Source organism: Zalophus californianus, chromosome 2 (genome assembly GCF_009762305.2).
Source record: "Zalophus californianus isolate mZalCal1 chromosome 2, mZalCal1.pri.v2, whole genome shotgun sequence".
In the NCBI taxonomy this organism is placed as follows: domain Eukaryota; kingdom Metazoa; phylum Chordata; class Mammalia; order Carnivora; family Otariidae; genus Zalophus; species Zalophus californianus.
Genome location: NC_045596.1, coordinates 136,477,755 through 136,501,445, shown reverse-complemented (window position 1 = coordinate 136,501,445; position 23,691 = coordinate 136,477,755). Strand labels below are relative to the sequence as shown.

At 33.1% G+C, this 23,691-nt stretch overlaps 1 protein-coding gene across 2 annotated transcripts in view; it reads left to right on the top strand.

The window, feature by feature from the left end:
• Window positions 1–23,691, top strand: part of FSTL5 (follistatin like 5) — a 741,602-nt gene that overhangs the window by 205,932 nt on the left and 511,979 nt on the right. For both annotated transcript variants that reach the window (XM_027597352.2, XM_027597351.2), the window contains exon 4: window positions 22,896–23,144. In XM_027597352.2, the coding sequence (XP_027453153.2) occupies window positions 22,896–23,144 (249 nt within the window). The remainder of the gene's footprint in view (window positions 1–22,895; window positions 23,145–23,691) is intronic.

The following is a 23,691-nucleotide window of genomic DNA, read 5'->3' as shown; positions in this document are numbered from 1 at the left end:
TATGTCTGCTTCCATACATTTCTAATTAGCCAAGAACAACTAATCAATTACTTCACCATTATATTATTTCATGATGTCAAATATATCTCATTTTATGAAACAATATAAGACAGAGTGTTCATTTTTGAAATTGTTCAATTTTTAATTATACATGTAATATAGACATTTGTCTTTTAAACTGGCAAAAATATCTCAACATGAATTCTGAGGCCAACACAGATGATTACTGGCAGTTGATATTAGGGTGTACATGTATAATGATAACCGTGATTACATCCTGGAATCTTATTGCAAAATGGTAGACTATGTTGTTATCCAGAAGCACCTTTTAGCTATAAATACATTAAATTTCAGAATGAAATACAAGCTCGTGTAGTGAACTCAAGAGTTTCTTATCAAGACAGAACTTAGAAGCTGAGATTTGGCCTTACAGAGAAAGGAACAGTTAATTCGTACCTCAGAAGACTGGAAATTTAGAAGTCGTAATCCCGAAGAAAGACTGAAGCCTTAAATTGATTCTCTGCCTGGTAAGAGACCCAGAAAAACTCTGAAACTCCAATACTCAACTTAAGACAGTGGAAAAAGAAAATCAGTTCTTTTTATGAGAAGTTGTTGGAAAGGAAAATTTTTAAAAAGATTAGTACAGAGTGGCTAAAGATATAGAGGTTATGGTGGGAAATAACCAAAAGAAAACTTTAGGACTTCTGGGAATGTGATTGAAGTAATAGCCCCAAGAGATGTTAGTCAGTAATTTTCCAGATTTTTTTTTAAATGTGCCAATCATCTAAATGATTGTAAAAGAAAACACCGAGCAAAATAAATGAAAACAAATTCCTATTCAATCGTTTAACATTAAAACTACAAAAATAACCAGAACACCTTAAAAATAATGACATCTATACTATAAGCATATTCTCATCAGCATTAAAAAAAGAATAAAGGTTAAAATAGGGGCACCTGTGTGGCTCAGTGGATTAAGCATCCGACTCTTGATTTCAGCTCAGGTTATGATCTCAGAGTCTTGATATTGAGCCCCATGCTGGACTCCGCACTCGGCAGGGAGTCTGCTTCTGATTCTCTCTCTCCCTCTCCTTCTCTCCCTTCCCTTTGCTCCCTCTTTCACTCTTTCAAAAAATAAATAAAAAATACCTTTTTTTTTAAGATCAAAATAAAGTAAAATAATAATAATAGGTAGCCACAATGGAAACTTCGGGTAGTATTGCGATCTTAACAATAGTTAGTCTTCAAATCCATCAACGTAGAATATCTTTGTAATCGACCTTCAAATAGGTCATTTTAAATTTTAGCAACGTGTTTAGTTTCTAATGTGTAAGATTTTCACTGGTTAATTTTATCCATAGATATTTTATTATTTTACATGCCATATTGTAAATGGAAGGGTTTTCTTAATTTCTGTTACCATTTTGGATTGTTCATTGATAGTTTATAAAAACTGATTTTTCTGTGTTTATATCGTATCCTGCAACTGTGTTGAATTTGTTTATTAACTCTGTTTTCCAAGGCTTCTTTAGCATTTCTCTTTATAAGATGATGCCATATGTAAATTAAGATACTTTTATTTCTTCCTTTCTAATTTGTGTCTTTTATTCATCCGCCCCACCCCAGCCCAAATTGCTTTTCCTAGAATTTCCAATAAAATGTTGAATAGACTGGTGAAACTGGTAATTTATGTCTTGTTCCTGATCATAGTGGGGAGACTTTCAGTCATTCCGCATTAGTTAGCAGTGAGTTGTCTCCTAAATGACCTTTATCAGGTTGAGGAAATTCCCTTCCATCCCTAATTTGTTAAGTGTCTTTATAATTAAAAAAAAAGTTGGATTTTATCAAATGCTTTTTTTTTTTGCACTAACTTATATAACCATCTGTTCCCCTCTTTTATTCTATTAACTTGGTGAATTATATTGTATTCTCTCCTATTTTTGGAAATGAATGGAAAAGGATGATTGGCTAATTTTCCTTAAATGATTGATAGATGAAATCAGTAAAGTCTAGTCCTGGGCTTTTTCATTGGTAGGTTTTTGATCACTGAATCAATCTCTTTACTTGTTTTTTCAGTTAGCCTTTATATTTCAGTGAGTGGTAGTCATGACCCTACTTTAATTTAAGAATTTGACTCTTCTCTCCCCACACCTTATTTTTTATCAGTGAATCAAGATAAATGTTTGTAAATTGTGTTGATATTTTCAAAGAATAAACTTTGGTTTAATTAATCTCCATTGGTTTTCTATTCTCTATTTAATTTATCTCTGCAATCATCTTTATCTGCTGGCTTTGAGTTTATTTTTCTCTTCTTATTCCAATTCTTTGAAGTGTACAGTTAGCTTACTGATTTAAGATTTTTTTTATGTAGACATTTGTAGCTATGACTTCCCTCTTAGCTATTCTCTCTTTGAATCCTATAAATTTGGTTTATTATGTTTTCATTTTCATTAATCTGAAAGTAATTTTTTTAATTTCCATTTTGATTTCTCCTTGACCCTTTGGCTATTTAAATATGTATTGTTTAATTTCTACATATTTGTGAATAGTTCATCGTGTTATTGATTTCTAGTTTTATTCCCTTGCAGTTGGAGAAGATACTTTGGAGCACTTCATTTTTTTTAATGTATTGACACTTCTCATGTGGTTTAACATAGAGTTTTTCCTGGGGACTATTTTACATGCATTTGAAAGAAAAAGTGTGTATTCTGCTATATGGGGGTGAAGTTTTCTGAAGATGTCCATTACGTGTAGTTGGCTTACAGTGTTATATTTTTTTATTTCATTATTGATCTTCTCTCTAGTTTTTTCCCATTATTAAAAGTGGAGTGTTGAAGTCTGCAGTTATCATTATAGAACTGTAAATTTTTCTTTTCAATTCTATTAAGATTTGCTTCATGTATTTTGGAGGTCTGATGTTTATTGCACATATGTTTGTCATTGTTATATCTTCTTGGTGAAATGATCCTTTTACCAATTTGTAATTGGTACACATTGTCTTTGTCTCTTCTAACAATTTTAGACTTACCTTTTATTTTGTCTGATAATGGTATAATCATCCCATCTCTCTTTTTTTTATTTTATTATGTTATGTTACTCCCCATACATTAGTGTTCCATGATTCATTGTTTGCCTATAACATCCAGTGCTCCATTCAGTACGTGCCCTCTTTAATACCTATCACCAGGCTAACCCATTCCCCCCCTCCCCTCTAGAACCCTCAGTTTGTTTCTCAGAGCCCATTGTCTCTCATGGTTCGTATCCCCCTCCGATTTCCCCCCCTTCATTCTTTCCCCTCCTGCTATCTTCTTCTTCCTCTTCTTTTTTTTTTTGAAGGATAGTTTTACCTAATATGGAATTCTTGTTTGTCAGTATTTCTATTTCAACAGATTAAAGTTATCCTCCCACAACTTTTTGTCCTCCGTGGTTTCTGCTTAGAAATCAGCTGTTATTTTTACTGATGATTTAGTTTATAGGAGAAGTCCTTTATATCTTGCTGCTTTCAAGATTCTTTGTCTTTCAAAAGTTTAATTAATGTGTGTCTCAGTGTGAATATTTGTGCATTTCTCTTTCTTGGACTCAATTGGATGTGAAAAATTTTTTAATTAAATCTGGGAAGAATTTGGTTATCATTTCTGCAAATATTTTTCTCTCTCATCTCCTTCTTGGACTACCATTATACTACTCATTTTGTATGTTTGATGGTGTCCTATGGGTCTCTTAAGCTTTATTCATTTTTTTAATTTTTATTCCTTTTAATTTTTGTTCTTTAAACTGGATAATTTCAATTGACTTATCTTTGAGTTTTCTGGTTCTTTCCTCTGCTTACTAAAATCTGCTCTTGAAAGCCCCTAGTGAATTTTTCATTTTAGTTATAATGATTAGAGCCAGAATGGTTGAGAAGATGGGCTGGTATCTTTAACATTACCACTAAGCTGGGAAAGAGAGATAGGCAAGAGCGAATAAAAATGTCACAAAGACTTTCTACTATTTTTAAGGTGATGTTTCATGGATTCAGCTCTCTTTTGGTTTCTCTAAATTCTTGACTATTTCCTAGAGTTCAGACAAAGCTTATTCTGAGAGTTTATGCTTGGAGTTACCTAGTTCACTACTATCACTGACATCATCTTTCACATAACTTTAAAAGTAACTTTTCTGATTCACTATTTTATTCATGTTACCACTTGTTCAGTAATTCAGAATGATACCTTATTTCCTGTCAAATCTAGCCAAACTCCAAACTGGCAGTAAGAATTGCTACACATAAATAACAAAAATCAAGTCCTCCTGTACAGTCCTTTTCATTACATGGTCATTTTTATGCCTGAGTGTGTTAGCCAGCTTAATGAGCCTGAGTACAAACTATCTAGAATCAGCCAAAGATTATAAAGAAGAAAACTTACCAAAACTATTGGCTGAATAAACCTAAAATAGAATTGTCTTATCTTGATTATTTGAGATTTAAATAAAGAGAAAATATCCTAAACATATATATATATATATACAGTGAAAATAAAGCTTCTCATATTACAAATATTTTCTTTTTCTTTTTAAAGATTTTATTTATTTATTTGAGAATGAGAGAATGAGAGATAGAGAACATGAGAGGGAAGAGGGTCAGAGGGAGAAGCAGACTCCCTGCCGAGCAGGGAGCCCGATGCGGGACTCGATCCCAGGACTCCAGGATCATGACCTGAGCTGAAGGCAGTCACTTAACCAACTGAGCCACCCAGGCGCCCATTACAAATATTTTCAATATAATTTCAAGTTATAGGTGCTCCAACAATAAGGACTGTGTATTTTAGGAATTGACCATAATTTTTGCTCTGTTATAATTTAATACACAAAAACATAATTTTCTTACATCTATTCTAAGAAAATTATAACTTCTAAATTCATTCTCTTTTATTATTAAATATTTCAAGAATTTTCTGTGCCATTATAGAAAGTGATAGCACTACAATAGTTAACTTGTGTCAATTTTTTCATCTTTAGATGATATAATTAATAATATCAGTTATAACTAGGAAAGTTATGAATTATGCTCAGTGTCATTCTCCTTTTTTATCACTACATCCTTTAAATATATTTCCATATTACTAACTACTCTTTGCTGAGGACTGAAGCAGCAAATGTACATTTTTAAATTACTGATTAATAAGTTAATGAAAATTAACCACTGGAAAACCTTTTCTATGGCTTATATCACCAATAAAAGGAAATTTAAGTTTAAGAATAATTTATTCCCTATAGCAAAGAGCTTTAAATAAATATAATACTTATTCATAAGAATGCTTCTATTAAACTATTAAAAACATTTTATAACCAAATTGCTCAGAGAAAACAGGGATTGGGGACAATCATTTTGCTATGTATGCACTTTGCAGTATTTTTTAATTATGTCACATTTTTGTAAACAATTTTATTTAATCAATTTATTATTTTTTAACATTGCACATTTTACTACTCTGACTTAACACTGGTATTATATTTTAACCAACCATGATATACAGAAAATGAGGTGCACCAGTGTTTCATATCACAAATCTTCTCATGTAATGTTTCTCATAAATAAAATTTGTGTCAAATTTATGGGGTTTTAAAATAATATTTTTAACTGAATATCTATGTGTCTGTCACTTTAAAAGATTATGTGCGTGTATACATAAAATAAAATAGATATGTATATATAAATATTTCACAATGTAATTCAATTTGTTGATGCATTTTGATCTTTTTGGATACAATATCAACTAGTGTATCAAGCATTCATTTATTCACTTATTAAGAATCAACAGGGACTCTGCCAGGGGATGAGGATACAGTTGTTGAACAAACAGGTAGCATCTTTGCTCTGTTGGAACCCAGATTTACTGAGACACGGCCATTAAACAAATATTCAAGCAAGTAGTCTTGCTTTGAATATTTGCTTTGAACAAAACCAACAGTTTTGTTTTAGGTTTAGGGAGAAAAGACATGGAGTTCTACAAAAGCACATTGACACTAATGACCAGTGGTGGAGTTACTTTAGTAGTTAAGTAGTGTAAAGACAGATATAAAGGAAGGGTGTGAATGAAGGTCTCTGACGAGAAGCCATGTAATGTGAGACCTATGTGATGAGTGGGAGTTCGACAAAGAATGCTGGTGTGTTGGTAAGGAGGTGAGATGATTTCAAAGGGATCACCATAATAGAATGTCTTAAAGACCTGGAAGTTTGCAGTAAGGCAGTTGGCAGGGCTGCTACTGCTGGGAAATCAGAAGCTACTCTGTTTCCTAATCCATTTTGTGTGACTGAACATTTTATTTTTTCTTTTTGGAAGCTTGTAGAAAATTCTCTTTGTTTTCAATATGTTTAAATTTCACAATGTCATTGTATGAATCTATCGTAATTCCTTTTTTGGGGTACTGGATGAACACTGTTCATTTGGCGATTAATGCCTTTTAGTTCTGGGAAATATTTTAATAATTTTATTATTTCCTACCATCTGTTTTTCTTCCCTCTCCATCTGGACCTTCTATTATTTGGACTTTGGAATTCTGGAAGTGATATCCATTTTGCTTTAAAGTTTTATTTTTTTTATTCCTATGTGTTATCATTTTTTTTCTATTTATTTTCTATTTATTTTCTCATCAGTAAGTTTGTCTTGACTTTATTATCCAGACTTCCTCTTGAAGTTTTTATTTAACTATCAGGGTTTTAATTCCAATAACTGTTTTGGTTTTTAAAAAATTTCTTCTTGCTCTTATTTCAGGGATTAAATATTATCTTTTATTTCTATCAGAATATAAATTACAGTTTGGTTTAGTTTGATTTTTGTAGTATTTTTCTCCCTGCACGTTCTCATTTCACACTGCCTTTGTCTATGTGTTTATTTTGGCCTTATTTTCCATGTTAGACAGTTTACTCAGATGTCCAGTTAATGTTGGCTTTCTGCTTTGGATCATGAGAGAGAGATCAAAAAGCTGACTTGGAATTTCTGAGTACTGGGTAAGGATTTTCAACTGTAAACTTCTCTGTGAGTGACCTGGGTGGATAAATTTTAAGGAACTCCCAATACTAGGTTCTAAAGCCCTCAGAGAAGAGTTTTTGAATCACCTGCTTGAGGGCTAATGCTTATGACTGCCAATATTCTTGCATGGTGCTAGGATTGAATGCACTGTGGGGAGAGAACTTCTCTTCACTGAATTCAACATCCAGTATTCTTCAGATTCCATATAGTATGTGTCTTAAGTGAATTAACATTGAGACTTCTACCAAGGCTGTTCAGTGGAGAGAATCTAGTAATTAAATAACTTATCCAATAACTTTCTTCTTTTTTTTTTTTAGATTTTACTTAAATTCAAATTAGTCTATTCTCCAATAATTTTCAGCAGGCCTCTATATTTTAAAATCATTGGCACTCTCACTTTTTGAGAGATACTTGGTCTTGCGAGTTTATATAGTTTTCTGAGGAATTTGTGTGGTAAATAAGGTTTTCAACTTTACCAACATAGGGTTCAGATTTAGTTTCCTTAGAGCCGCTAAGTCAGCTCCCACTTATTTATATGCTTTCAAACTTCTAATATTTTGTTGCTATCTTTTGTTCAGTTCTCCTTATCCTTGTACATATCTTTTTTAAATTTTATTTATTTATTTGAGAGAGAGAGAGAGAGCACGAGTGAGAGAAAGAGAGAGCATGAGCAGGAGGAAGGGGCAGAGGGAGAGGGAGAAGGATCCTCCCCGCGGAGCAGGGAGCCTGATGCGGGACTCGATCCCAGGACCCTGGGATCATGACTGGGCTGAAGGCAGATGCTTAACTGACTGAGCCACCCAGGCGCCCTATCTTTTAATATAATTTCCTCTTAGTGCTTTTGAAGGGCTTAAGCTGAGAACAAAATGATGTTCATATGTTCAATGTGTCATAGGAAATGAGACGTGCACTAAAGAGGAAAATATACGTGTGGTAGTGTATATATGTACATACACATGAACATACTTAGATTATGTATGCAGTACATATGTGTGAAATATATGTAAAATAAACTTTGTTGTTTTCTTAATTTCTGCAATTCCCCAAGGCAACAACTATTAAGAAACTTTAATCTGTATTTCATTAAGGGAAGATCTGTACTAGGTGAACATAGTTCCTGTTGTTTGTTTAATAAAATGTTCAGAGGAGGGTCTTTAAGTCTATGCATTTCTCATAAGATTATTTGTGAAGGATATATGGGTTTATCCTGTTGGTTGCCATAAGGATCACTGAGAAACCTAGGAAAAAAGTCTGCTTATTGGGCCTGAATGGATAAAAATTGAATATAAGGAAATTGCTATAGGGCAAAAATGACTGAGAATCAGAAGCTACAGAGATATGTGCAAAGGAGGAGGCAGAATGTGACATCTAACAGTTTGGAAAAAGTCCTTGTATTCTCTAGAAGAGTTCAGTGAACAGTCCTGTAAAGATGCCCAACCTTTAATTACTTCTTACTGGTAATTAAAGAGAGAGCTCTGACCAAGTAACCCTAGATTTCAATCAGGAGTTTCTTAACAGAGATGCATTCAGTGACCACCAACTTCCTTTTGTCAGTGAGGACAGACATTGGTCAGCAGTTGGATATGAAGCACCAAAAGACTGCCTTTTTCAGAAAGACATCATGGGATGTTTGGATACCCCTTATTGAGGAAAGGCAGGGAGTTTTGCACCATTGATGCTGTGTACCCTAGAACAGAGAATAAATTGGAAACAAAGGTTCTCTGGGTATCAAAATTGACAGTAGTGACTGGTCTCCAAAGTTTTCTGTCCCTACTATCTTGATGTTCTCATTTTTCTTTTTACCAACCCCTTACAAATGCCCTGCCAAACTAGAGTTCTTGTATCAATAAAATCATTAAGTAGAAACTGGAGGTGTTCTTACTTCCGTTACAGGATAAGCTGACAATGTTGGCAGGAAATCTTCCACAAAAGAAGAAATATGGTCATAAGATGCAAAGTTAAACAGCTGGCCACATTTTTGTTGGAGAACATTTTCTGTAATATCATCAATATGGTACCATAGTAGTGAATCATCAAGGCTTAAGTAGAGTTTGTAGGATAACCTGAGAGCTTATCTTGTTAAATATTGTTCCAATGAGTATTAAATAGCACATAAGCTTTGGATTGCTACTCTTTTTTTTTTTTTAAGATTTTATTTATTTATTTTGACAGAGAGAGACACAGCGAGAGAAGGAACACAAGCAGGGGGAGTGGGAGAGGGAGAAGCAGGCTTCCCGCCGAGCAGGGAGACTGATGCGGGGCTTGATCCCAGGACCCCGGGACCATGACCTGAGCCAAAGGCAGACGCTTAACGACTGAGCCACCCAGGCGCCCCTTGGATTGTTACTCTTTTGGAAATCGCCTCCTTTTTTGGTTATCCATTAAAAATAAAATAAAATAACAACAATAACAATAGCAGCAATAATATTGATGTTAATAATAACTAACAGTAATATTGTACTTATTAATAGATAGTATTTTAAGGGCTTTACATGCATTAATTTATAATAAGTCTATGAAATCAGTTTGCAGATGAGAAAACTAAAGTAAAAAGAAACCAAGAAAATTTTCGAGATTATACAGTTACTGATGGAGTCTGGTTTTAAGTCCAGGCAGTGGAACTCCTGGTCCAATCTCCTAACCACTAGTGAACAAGTAAGACCTTTTTTTTTTTAATTACAAGTTCTTTTATGACTAAAAGTGAAGGTACTCTCAATCTTGTGAAAAACTTTCCAAAGACCAAGTTGCTATACTTCCAACTCATCCTTCTGTATATACTTCTTTTTTTTTAACAAATCATTAATTTAGGTTATCACTTATCAATTTATATAGATGACTCTCAAATTCAGGTTCCTAGAATTTCTACTAAGCTCAAGTTTTACCTTTCCAGTTGCCTATAATCATATTTCCTATATATAACAACAGAATTATAAAAATCAATAAGAACAAAATCCAGGCAAAATAATGTAATGATTAATATTTCAAACGACATGACTTTGAAGCCTGGTGCCATCGCTTACCAGTTGCGTGACCTAGGACATGATAAGTAACCATTTTGAGCTATTTTCTTTTCTTTTCTTTTTTTTTTTTGTAAAACAGAAAACAAATACAACTTAGTTCATAGGTTACAAAGATTAAGAAAGGGAAAATACTTAGGAAAATGCTTTAGTTCGTATTCATAAATGATAGTTGTTATTAGAAAGGAAATTTGGTTTGGAGGTGTTTCTCTATTTCGGAGCTATCACTCAAAGAACAAAATAGAAAAAAAAACTATATTGCTGCTTTTTATGTAATTTTTTAAATATATGTTAAGTAATTACCTAAAAATAAATCATTTAAGAAAAGATATGCTAAGTTCTGTTAGCTTTCCTTCATTGGGACAATGATAAAGATTGGCTTACCAACCTTGGAAATTATCATTCTGAAACTACTTGTAGGGTTCATATAAAAATGATACAAGAGGGGCGCCTGGGTGGCTCAGTCATTAAGCGTCTGCCTCGGCTCAGGTCCTGATCCCAGGGTCCTGGTATTGAGCCCCGCATCGGGCTCCCTGCTCAGCAGGAAGCCTGCTTCTCCCTCTCCCATTCTCCCTGCTTTGGTTCCTCTCGCTGTGTCTCTCTCTGTCAAATAAAAAAATAAAATCTTAAAAAAAAAAAGATACAAGAGCCAAGTTTTATGGGACACAAAATGTTGCTTTTCTGTGTTCCATGCTCTTTCTTTTCCAACCAATTTCCACCTGTCAAAATCCTAGCCAATTTTTTAAAATCTCTGATCCAATATGACTTCTATTAAGAAGATTTTGTTATTACTTTCCCTCAAAATGAATCTCCTACTCTAAAATTTCATATCGCTTTGTATCTCTCATGTGACAAGTTTTTTTTTAACTTATAAAACATTTATGTTTTAATTATCTCATATCCTTACTAAAACATAAGGTCCTTTGGAACCTAAGTACAAATGACACGTATGTTAGTATACTTTCTAGGACTTGGCTAGTCACCTTTTTTAGAGAATTCTATAACATAACCTCTACATCCAAGAAAGAGAAGATTGATAGAGGAAAAAAACAAGGATAAGTCACCAAGTTATAAACACCATATAATATCAGTCCAGTGGGATCATGTGGCCCTGGAGCCTAAAAGGCATAATGACAGAGAAACCCCTGGAAAAGAGTAGCAGTGCCAGATATGTTGGCAGGGTAGGGAAAGTGAGGTGCCAGATCATGAAATAACTTCTAAATTTACATCAAATCTGCCATATCTGTCTGCCATAATATAAAACAATAATATTATCTAAGCAAATTGTACATGATATAAAGGTGTGTGTAGAGATTATCGTGCATATAGAAATTGAAACATTTATAAAAAGATAAAATATTTCTTTATATATTATAGTATAATATTGTGTTTTGTTATATAACTTACAGAGTTCATCAGTGGTTTGAAAGTAACCAACATCCAGTGATTGGGAGAACACCACAATCAAAATATTTGGAATGCTAAGAAAACAGCTCAATTATTTAATAAAATTAATAATATTTAAAAATAACTGAAAAAGCTTTTGTATTGGTTACACAATGAATTAGAATATTTATTTTATTTTGTGGAAAAATGAGACTGCAAATATGCAGATGTGATACATGGAATAAGTTGAAAAACCAAATTGTTTTTTTTGAAAGTGGGAAATAATAAACAGTGATATAAAGCAAAACAACAATAATAAACAAACAAACAAACAAAATATGTAAAGCTAGAGAACAGGGGTAAATCAGTAAGACCAAAGACCTAGAAATCATAATGGAATATAAGCTAAGTAAGATTTTAAATAGAAATATTTTAAGGTAATGTTAGCCTCATAGAATGAATCTGGAAGTTTTCCTTCCTTTTCTATTTTTTGGAATCGTTTGAGAATAGGTATTAACTCTTCTTTAAATGTTTGGTAGCATGCCCCTGTGGAACCATCTGGCCTTGAACTTTTGGTTTTTGATTACTAATTCAATTTCTTTGCTGGTTATTGGTATGTCCAAGTTTCCTATTTCTTCTTGTTTTAGTTTTGGTAGTTTATATGTTTCTAGGAACTTACTCATTTCTTCCAGGTTATCCAATTCACTAGCATAGTTTTTCAGAATATTCTCTAATAACTGCTGGTATTTCTGTGTTGGTGTCGGTTGTTATTTCTCCTCTCTCATTTGTGATTGAATTTATTTGGGTCCTTTCTCTTTTCTTTTTGATAAGTCTGGCTAGAATTTTATCAATTTTATTTTTTTTCCCAAGAACTAGCTCCTGGTTTCATTGATCTGTTCTCTTGATTTTTTTCTTTTTTCTTTTCTTTTTTTTTTGTTTCTGTATCATTTATTTCTGCTTTAATTTTTATTACTTCTTCCTTTCTGCTAGCTTTAGACTAGTTCCTTTAGGTGCAAGTTTAGGTTGTTTATTGAGATTTTTCTAGTTCCTTTAGGTGCAAGGTTAGGTTGCTTATTGAGATTTTTCTTACTTCTTGAGGTGTGCCTATATTGCTATATACAAGGAAATATCTCCTCACACCTATCAGAATGGCTAAAATCAACAACAACACAAGAAACAACAGGTGTTGGGTGAGGATGTGGAGTTAGGGGAAGGAACTTTCTTGTACTGTCTGTGGGAATGCAAACTGGTGCAGCCAATCTGGAAAACAGTACGGAGGTTCCTCAAAAAGTTAAAAATAGAACTACCCTACAATCCAGCAATTGTATTACTAGATATCTACCAAAAGGATACAAAAGTATTAATTCAAGTGATATATACACCCTGGTGTTTATAGCAACATTATCTATAATAGCCAAATTATGGAAACAGCCCAAGTGTCCATCCACTGATAAATGGATAAAGAAGTGATATATATATTATATATATAACTTCAGTTTGGTAGTTTATATGTGTGTATACACACACATACACATACATACACACACACACAAACTGGAATATTTCTCAACCATGAAAAAGGATGAAATCTTGTCATTTGCAATGATATGGATAGAGCTAGAGAGTATTATGCTAAGTGAAATAAGTCAGTCAGAGAAAGAGACAATATGTGGAATTTAAGAAACAAAACAAACAAGCAACAGAAAACAACAACAACAACAACAACAACAACAAACAGAGAGGGAGGCAAACCAAGAAAGAGACTGTTAACTATAGAGAACACACTGATGGTTATCAGAGGGGCAGGTGGGTGGGGGAATGGGTTAAATAGGTGATAAGGATTAAGGAGTGTACTTGTTAGGATGAGCACTGGGTGTTGTATGGAAGTACTGAATCACTATATTTTATACCTGAAACTGGTATTACCCTGTATGTTCCTTAACTGGAATTTAAATAAGAACTTAAAAAAAATTAAGTAAGATTTTAAAAACAAATGTATTAAAAATTCTAATATGAAAATCATTTTATTGTTAGGATAATTAGTTTTAAGCTATGTAAATTATATTTCTGCTAGATACAGCTTAACTTTCAGACACATGAAAAAGACACATATGTATTAGAGCTTCTTAATATAAAGGAGATAATAAACAATAACTTAAAAAATAGAAAACTCAAGACTTTGGCAATTTTACATATAAAAAAGTCTCCTGTTATTTGGGTGGCAGGAAGGAGAACTTTTTATTTTCCAAATGTATTAGAGAAACATCATAATGGATTGTCATTTCAGCTGAAAAGAATATGTTGGACTTAATTCCTTGACTATAAGTGATATTAAAGTACTAAAACAATTTACCAGGCAAGAACTCAGAAAACTGCCCTTTTCCCGTATCTGTACCCTGTTTGCAGTACTTTCTTTTGAGTTGCTTCTGCTTTACTTCCATTCAAATCCTTCCACCATGTCCTCCTCATCAGTATCATGGTGAGTATCCCTGCCTGTCAAATCCTTCCACCACACTTGACAAGTCAAGCTATTTCTCTGAATAGTACTATAGTCTTCTTTCCCCACTCTTGTATATGAGATAACTGAGTGTTAATGAAAAATAACACAATGATGTAAATTGGTGCAACTAAAGGCATTTGAATTCCACCCTCAACTGTGTCATTTTAATCCACAGCCAATTATTTATTGTGCTTACTGTTATTATTATTCAAGACTATTGAGACTGTTAAGAATTTGTCTTCAGCTGCTTACAATGCCATTCACAAAGTTATCTTTATAACTACTCTTTAACTCTTTCCTTATGTTCAAAGCTACTCTTTTGGCCTCCTCTTTTATGACTGATACTATACTGTTCCATAAATTGATTTTCTTATAGCTGTCCTTGTTCTGGCTCACATTATTTCCACGAAGGCCAGGCTGGTAGCTTCCTGATTTGTCTTTCTTTTCTATCCACCACATAGAATCCTTCTTAAAACTATCAAATACCAGCTCCACTGCCACAGTAGCATATCCTTAACATAGTCTTCAGAGCTGTTCATTATAATCCTTTCCCTAATTTGCTAACCACATCTTCTAACAATCTCAACCATAATCTCTGTATTCTGGTAACATGGAATCATCATGTGTATATATTCATACCTTTGTTCAAAATCTCCTTTTTGGATGCTCTTCTTTACATGACTAAGTCCCATACAGTGTGGGCCTTTTCTCCTCTAGAATGCCTTCTACAGCCCTACTAGGCTGGGTTATGTGTCCTTACATTATAAGGTGGTGACACAATATTTTTGAGGTAGTATTCTTTTATTTCCTCCTTGAACTTTGTCCAATTCAAGCTCCAGATTGAACCTGTGTCTGTTACCTCTAAGAAGTTAAGTTCATGAAAAGCCAAAAACATTTGCTTTTATTCCAAACACTTAAGGCAGGGGAATTGACAGAATTCAGAAGATAAAGTTCATGGAGAAATTGTATATGAAGTAGATTTAAGCCACAGTTGGTGGAGGGGAGAAGTAGGTGGTTGGTTGAAAGAAATGAGTTGATGAGAGACAGTGCTTTATGTTTTGATTATTTGTTTTAACGTGCAAAGAATTTGAGTGACCATGGTAATAGGAGCTAGAGTTGTAAAGTAATGAACTGTGTATTCTGAAACTGACATCAGATGTATTTGATTTCTCATGCCTTGCTGTTTCAGAAAGCCCTCCCTTACATTGACTTACACCATCAAAAAGGAAAAAAAGAACCTCAAAACTGACAGAGATTGAAGTTTTATAACTTAATCATGAAAGTATAGTGTCCTCGATGTGGTAATAAGTTGATTCTTAGGAAACAAAGGCTCTTTTTTTGCAAATAGTAGATGATCAGGTTTTGTTGATGGTGGAGAAGGTTGTGTATTCTGGAGGGAGGGGATACAGGGGGATAGGAATTCTTTGTACTTTAATTTTTTTCCCAAATTTTTATTGTGGTAAAATACATATAAAACTACATTTTAAACCATTGTTAAGTGTACAACTCAATGGTACTAAGGACGGTGATACTGTGCAACCATCACCACCACTCTTCAGAGTTCTCCAGATCTCTTTTCATCTTGCAAACCTTAAACTCTGTACCCATTAAGCAATAACTCCCCATTCCCCCTCTCCCAGCCCCTGTAAACTACCATCCTATTTTATGTCTGTACGATTTTGACTCCCTAAGGAGTTCATAATTGGAATCACATCATATTTGCCTTTTTGTGATTGGATTATGGAACTCTCTGTACTCCCCACACAATTTTGCTATGAACCTAAAAATGCTCAAAAAATTAAAGTCTATTAATTAAAAACATAAAATCAAAGTTTTAAAAACACTTTTTGTAAAGAAAAATTATTTTTCTTTTTTTTAAAGATTTTATTTATTTGAGAGAGAGATAGAGACAGCACAAGTGGGTAGGAGGGGCAGAGGGAGAGGGAGAAGCAGAATCTCAGCCCAACCGACTGAACTACTCAGGTGCCCCAAGAAAAATAATTTTTCAAAGGAAATGAAGCATATTAAAAATAATTTTTTGAAGTGGTTTTAAAATTGAAACTTTTAAGTTCTAAGAGCAATATTTTTCTAGCAGTCATTCTTACAGTTCTAACAGAAATTGCTGTCTTTTCTCCCTCAATTCCCTATTAGCCATGTGGTTGGTCTGACTCCAACAATCAGCATTATAATGAATCCGAAGATTACCTAATCAAATATACCCTTCCATTACAATGTTTCTTTTTTTTAAGATTTTATTTATTTATTCATGAGAGAGAGAGAGAGAGGCAGAGAGAGAAGCAGGCTCCTAAGGAGCAGGGAGCCCGATGCGGGACTTGATCCCAGGACTCTGGGATCATGACCTGAGCCGAAGGCAGACGCTTAACCATCTGAGCCACCCAGGCGCCCCCATTACAATGTTTCATCTTCACTTTAAATATTTTATTTTGTTATTTAATATTCTTTTATTTATTTATTTATTTGAAAGAGAGTGAGAGAAAGCACAAGCAAGGGGGAGAGGCAGAGGGAGAGGGAGAAGCAGGTTCCCTGCAAAGCAGGGAGGCTGATGCGGGGCTGGATCCCAGGACCCTGGGACATGACCTGAGCCAGAAGGCAGATGCTTAACCAATGGAGCCACCCAGGAGCCCCATTGTTATTTAATATTCTTTATCAAGTGTGAAAATATCTACATTATTTGGGAATAATCCATCTACTGCTTTAAATTTTTAAATAAATAAGAAATAAGGTATTTTTAAAGTTTTGGGTTTATTCCAAAGCCTGAAATATTTTAAGTATCACAGATGATTTAGCATATGTCTTTACTACCATTGCATATATGTCTATAAAATAAAGCTTTTATTTTATGTCTGCTAGTTTATTTATTTTCTTATTTGTTATATCAGTCAATATCATTTATAGAGGATAGTAGCCGCTATTAAGCAAAAGAAATACTTCTTTCTTTTAATATCACTCAAAATCTTTACAGAACTAAAATATGTAAAAGTAAATATTTTGTTTTTAATAATCAGTCTTATCTAAAAAAACAGGTCTTAAATGCCATATACTCACCTCTGATCTATCCATCTGTTTCTCAAGTTATCCATCTACTGACCTATCTATAACGCCATTGCATTTCTAGCTACTAAAGGAAAGTATTTTCGAGTGAGATTTCTTTAGCTTCCAACCCATTTCCATGATCTATATAAATCACACAGATGATGTGAGTATTTTTATCTGGTAAAGTGTATAACCACAAGTACTACTCAGCTCTCAACAGGATAGAAATATTAAGTTAATAGAGAAATCCTGGCTGCTAGATGGGACTTGGAAAGGGTAAAATTAATGATGAGGAAACATTTTTGTGTGCTTTGGTATCAAGGTCACTAGTTGGGGTTGGAAAGAGTTTTGAGAGTGCATCTTAAGCTCTTTCAGTGTTCTGCTGTTGGAATTATACTGCAGTTGAGAACATCAAACAAGAAGTAATAACTGTTAGCATATTAGCTAGTGATAACTTCTTAAAATGACACATCAAAAATCATCTATGTGGCAAAAATTTCTTTGATTTAAACAGAAACTGTAATTTGGATGGTTGGAACTTACCTGAATTCCTGTTTTTTTTTCTTATCTTTTTTCGTATTTACTTCTTTTAAAATCAATCTGATTGCAGAATTACATGAAGATGTTTACCGAAGTCCAATGGGCTGTCTAAAATAAGATGGGGAAGAAGTTTCCAAATTCACTGAAGTACAGACATGTGACCCTTCAAACTGTATTTCAATAGTGGTACACTGGGCAAACTATCATTCAGGCAGCCTTATTTTGACCGACTTCACAAAGAAGTAGGAGGACATACATATCGCAATCATTAAAGGCCATGAAATGTCATACTATGCTCAATCTTTTGCAGGCATTGGAATATTTACTTGAACTGCTACTTGCCATGAAGTTTGTGAGAACTGAATGTGTTTTGTTAGAGTTTGTAGTGTGCAACAAGAAATTGTATTTTGCATTTACTGAAAAGTTTTGAAATTTTGCTATATGTGGGTAACAAAATGTCACCAAAGTATTATACTTATTTATAAAATATGTAAATCATATAAATATGTATGTAATCATATAAATTTGAGGGTTTTTTTGTTTTGTTTTGTATTGTTTTTTCAGATGAGGGAAATTCTTATGTAGTGGATACTCTTGAAAATTTTAGACATGTTATTTGGGAAAAAGATATTTCCACACTCCCATAAATACATTTCTAATGGACATATAAAAGCTAGAGTTGTCAAAAGTTGTTCTTTTTCATTCTAGTAATTTTAAGTCAATATATTCTACATGCCAAGTCTATAGTAAGGATAATTCTTAATAATTATAACTATATTTATTAAACACATACTCTAAGCCAAGCATGTGCAGTGCATTATCTCACAGAGTCCTCTTGTAGGATCAATCTTATAATCCTGTGGCCATTACTGTTATCCTCATTTTATTTACTCATTAAATAATACTTACAGAGTTTCTTTTATGTTATAGTTAAGGAAACCAAGGCTCACCAATTTTAACTAATTGCCTAAAAATTACATTTGTATTGACAGTTGGAATACAAATTAAAGGACTCTGATTTTATGATCCATTGTTGAAATTATTAACATGATACAAAAGTGAATATATATAATGACAAAATCTTAGAAAAGAGAAATACAAAATCTATGTGAAAAATAATTTTACATTTTATATGGCTGAGGCTGTTTCTAGAATACGAAAATATTTAAACTAGAGAATTGTAAGTATATGATTGTTTAATGTAGTTGAGTTTAAATATGAAGCATTCTAGAGAAAGCTTATTAACATATTTCTCAGATAATAGCTTTTATTAAAATCAAAATGATATTTTACCAAACATTCTTAAGTGAAGGGATTGGACAAGAGTAACTCAAAAGATAATTTATTAGTTCCCTCTTAGCTTACCATTTGCATATCAGGCCTAAAGACATTACAACCTGGATGAGGTCAGACAAATAGGTAATGGTAAAGCAAAGACTGTAACCCTGTTCTATGACCAAAAATCTTTTGTTTTGTTTAACAAATCAAAGTTAACATAATACTTATATTTTGTACTTTAGCACTATACGTTTTTATGAGAAAACACCTCAAATAACTTGGCACTCTAAATTAATTATGTTTATATTTCACTGGAATCATTAGAGATAGTTAGCTCATCAAAATCTATTTTTTTCCTTCCTCTGCTGTTCCTATTTTCAATTCAGTATCAATCTATTTCATACCCTATCCCTAGAGCAAACTTCTGAACTCCTAACCCATTTGTAAGACAACCTCAACAGTGACATGATACATTGCTTGTGAATTTTACCTGTTGTTATCCATCTCACTCTTCTTTGTGCCCCTAATTCTTTGCCCCACTACTTGGGCACACTCAAATCCTGCCCTATGCCCTTTGGGAACCACTAAAAAAAGTATCAATGACTATTCTTTTCATCTGTCCTATAGCAAGTAAAATAGAACCTTACAAATAAAAATAAGTATAGTTTATTAAAGTTTATTTCAATTTACATCAATTCTATATTAAGTATTGCTTGATAAATTGCATATTATATATATAAATGAAGAGATGCATCATGATTGGGAGTCTGAAAAGACCATCTTTAGAATTCTAAGGAATTATTTTGCTTTATGATTTGGTGTCTTTCATCTTTTAAGGTTTCATCTTTGTTTTAAATCTGTTTGAAGAGTTTTTATAATGCTGTGAAGGCATAGAAATTATAAAATGATGTGCGTGTTAAATATACAGCACTTTTTTGGGAACAAATGCTTTTTATCAAGTTATGAGAGAACATGATATAAGTTCTTGATTAAAATTCATTTAATGTGTCATCTGACTGAATGTACTTAAAAGAAATCTTTGACATGTTGATCAGTATAAAATTGATTTAATCTCAGCTGAAACTTAAGTTCAGCGTTAGTCATGGATAATTACTGTCAGAAAGGATGTGTTCTAGCTATTCATTTACATAATATGAGCTTTCTTTTGGATTGCATATGAATTAATTAAATTTCCTTTAATTGTATCAACTACATTCAACATGCAGCTTCTAGCTAGTTCATTAACTTCTAGAAAATGACCAATATCCTAATACAAATCTGAACTGGTACAGGCTTTGAGAGGAAAAAAGAGGAGAGATTCTAAGAAAGCAATTCACCAACCTAGATATATGAGAAATGACTTCATTTTTAGCACAGCATTCCTCCCCAAAAAGATAACTACTGATTCAGTTAGCCAACTCACTTGTGACTAAAATGTAGAATGATCAAACTCTCAATAAACATTAAACTCATTCTTTGACAGTAAAAAATTATTCTCTTGATAAATCTTAAAGTATTTGATACAAAAAACCCCACCCAATTTAGAATTAATAGTAAGAACACAAAGAAAATATAATGTGTAAAATTATAGAAAATACAAGTATGTGAGTCAGATTTCTGACAGCCACATCTTGGACTCTATAAACATTAGATCAACAATTGGCATAAATACTGGCATAAGGTTGAGGAAAAAGATTTTCCAAATTGAAATCAGTCATTATTTTACGGTCACAGCTGACATAACTTTGGACTTTTTTAATGTATTGCATTGAGCATTAAAAGGCAATAATGCCAGCAGAAAAATTTGCCCAGTATTATATTCACCTAGCTAATTGTTTTTCTTTATCTTTGCTTAGTTGCTTCTAAATACTTGCATTATTTTATATGTTTTTAATCATAGCATAAACTTCTCATCTTTTCCACTTAAGAACATTGCCTAATGGTTTACCTGGCCTTTTTCTTTGTGTTATATTTATTTTAAATATAAAATAGAATTTCAATAAATCAAAGACCCTGAAGTATGATCCCATCATCACATGAGAACTTGGAAATACAAATTTTGGGCTACATATAGTCCCGATCTACTGAATCAAAAACTCTGAGGTGGATTGAAGGCAGAATCAATGTTCTAACAACTTTTCTAGGCCATTTTCATGCATGCTAAACTTCAGAACTACCACATTAAATATACTTTACAAAATTTACTAAAATATTTCAGTGAGTTATCATATAAAATAAGACTGCATTGGGAAGATTTGTTCAGTAAATTATGTATCTTTTTATTTCTTTTTCTTATTTTTTAATTTTATAGATTGTGTTCTCAGCAATTGGAATGTGGTATCAAAGAGTTTCAAATATTTAAAAATTGGGGCACCTGGGTGGCTCAGTCACTAAGTGTCTGCCTTTGGCTCAGGTCATGGTCCCAGGGTCCTGGGATCAGGCCCTGCAATCAGGTTCCTTGCTTGGCGGGAAGCCTGCTTCTCCCTCTCCCACTCCCCTGCTTATGTTCCTTCTCTCACTTTGTCTCTCTCTCTGTCAAATAAATAATAACTTAAAAAACACAAGTATTTAAAAATTATTTTCAAGATGATTTATCCCAATTTATACTGCTATCAAAAGACGTGCTTTAAAAAAAACACAGTTGATAGTATTGGTCTTCTCTTTTTGTAATATTAAATTTGCTACAGTCCATTTGGAAATACATGTATGTATTAAAGTAAAAGTACTGTGTAGGTTTCATTTAAAAACAAAGTTGATTTTTTAAATACTTGTTCATTTGTATATATCTGTCCTTATGAAAATTAGTCTCTAAAAAGGTGGTTATAATAATAACAACAACAACTAGCAATTAAATGAAGTTTTATATGTGCCAAGCCCTTTAGTTTTGATAACCCTATGAGAATATGGTATGATCCTGATTTTACAGATGAGGAAACTGAGTTACAGATGTTTAGGTCCTGAAGATTGTAACTGATTGGGTTATGGTTTAAACTCTGGATCAGAATCTATGTTCTTAATGATATGATGTCATCATGTGGAGAGAAGGTTTTAAATCAACAAGCTAAAAATATACACTAAATATCTAATAAAATTACTGTCATTTATTACTTCCTAAATGTTTTCTTTCTTTTTTACAAAATATAGGTGTCACTGATGGTTATACACACACACACACACACACATATATACACACATGCATATGTATATATGTATGTATATATAATATATATACATATATATATATCTGTGTGTGTCTCTCATATGTATGTTAGTTTACTGACTTTTATTTTACTTTCCAGTTAAATTCTCAAAGGAGAAAAGCCAAATCTGTCTATAAAATTGTAGGGATTCAAGTTGATTAGTTTGGTTTTAGTACAAGACTGCTGGACACACCTACTCTTTTCTGATGCCAATGGAGATTGTTAAACTGAATAAATAGCAAGAAAATTGAATTCTTCATGATTTATTCATTTAGTTGAGAAATGTATTAGTGATTGTGCAGTGGCAAAGGTCAAAACAAGAAAAGATCAGCTGTCAGAACCCACCAAGAAGTTTTCAAGGCACAATTATTTTCCATTCCTATTTCCTGCTTTATATACATACATGTCATTTCTCCTATCCAGAATTCTCTTCATGTAAAAGTTGACATTTATTTAACATTTACTATATGACAAGGAAGTGATTCCTGCAGATTATTACAGGTAGTAGTATTTTGTACAACTTTAGGAGGTGGTCTATACTATTACCAACATTTAACAGATGAGACAACTTGGCCCAAAGAAGTAATTTCTCCAAAGACATACAGCTAGTAAATGGTAGAACCAGGATTTGAACTCAGGCAGCTTAATTTTGTGGATCCTCTTCTTAAGGACCACGCTACTCATTGGAGAGGGAGAAGAGAGCTACATCACAGGGGAGTAGGAGGGGGAGAATGTTGAGAGTGTTTTCAAAAGGTCATCTACCTGTCTGATACAAGTCTCCTTTGCCCTGAGAACAACTGAACCCTGATTATACTATATTTCTCTTAAATTTCTTTTTATTTTATACTTTGACATGCACATATTATTTAGACATATGACTACAAATGATTTTCCTCTTCTTTATCTTCAGGATTCCTGATTCAGGATGGCCCTTTGGGGTCTTGTGAAAATAAATACTGTGGTTTGGGAAGGCACTGTGTCATCAGCAGAGAGACAGGGCAAGCAGAATGTGCCTGTATGGACCTTTGCAAGCAGCACTACAAACCTGTGTGTGGATCTGATGGAGAATTTTATGAAAACCACTGTGAAGTGCATAGAGCTGCTTGCCTGAAAAAGCAAAAGATTACCATTGTTCACAATGAAGACTGCTTCTTTAAAGGTAAATACAGGGTGAACCTAAAGTGTCACCTTCTCTTCCTTTCCTTTTCTCAACTACTGCCTTTAAGTTTAAATTCTAGCATGATTTTATATCAGCAAGTATTTAAAAAGGGACAGAAAAAAATGTGAGTTTAATTACATCAATAAACAGTAAGTATATAGAAATGTACACAGATACAATTCTGAATCTCAATTATGAGTACAAAGTTGGCCAAAATATGACTCAAATTTAATATAGCTTACAGCATTGCACCATATGGCTTCCCAATCATGGCAGTTATCTTAGGACACAGGGAGGCCAATTCAGTCAACAGGCCAAATCCACCCAGTGAAAAGCACCTGGAGTGGAATTGAGTGAATAGTGAATGCCAAGCCATGCTGTGATAACATCTCATGTCTTCCTGATTAAAAACGATGGGTTTCAGTTTGCACCACATAATTCAGATTATATGGAACCTGTAAATGCCCACTGAAATAACTCTGAAAAACTCTGCTAAATTTAATTAGTAAATTTGGGATTACAATAATTTAAAAACCTAAAAAATATT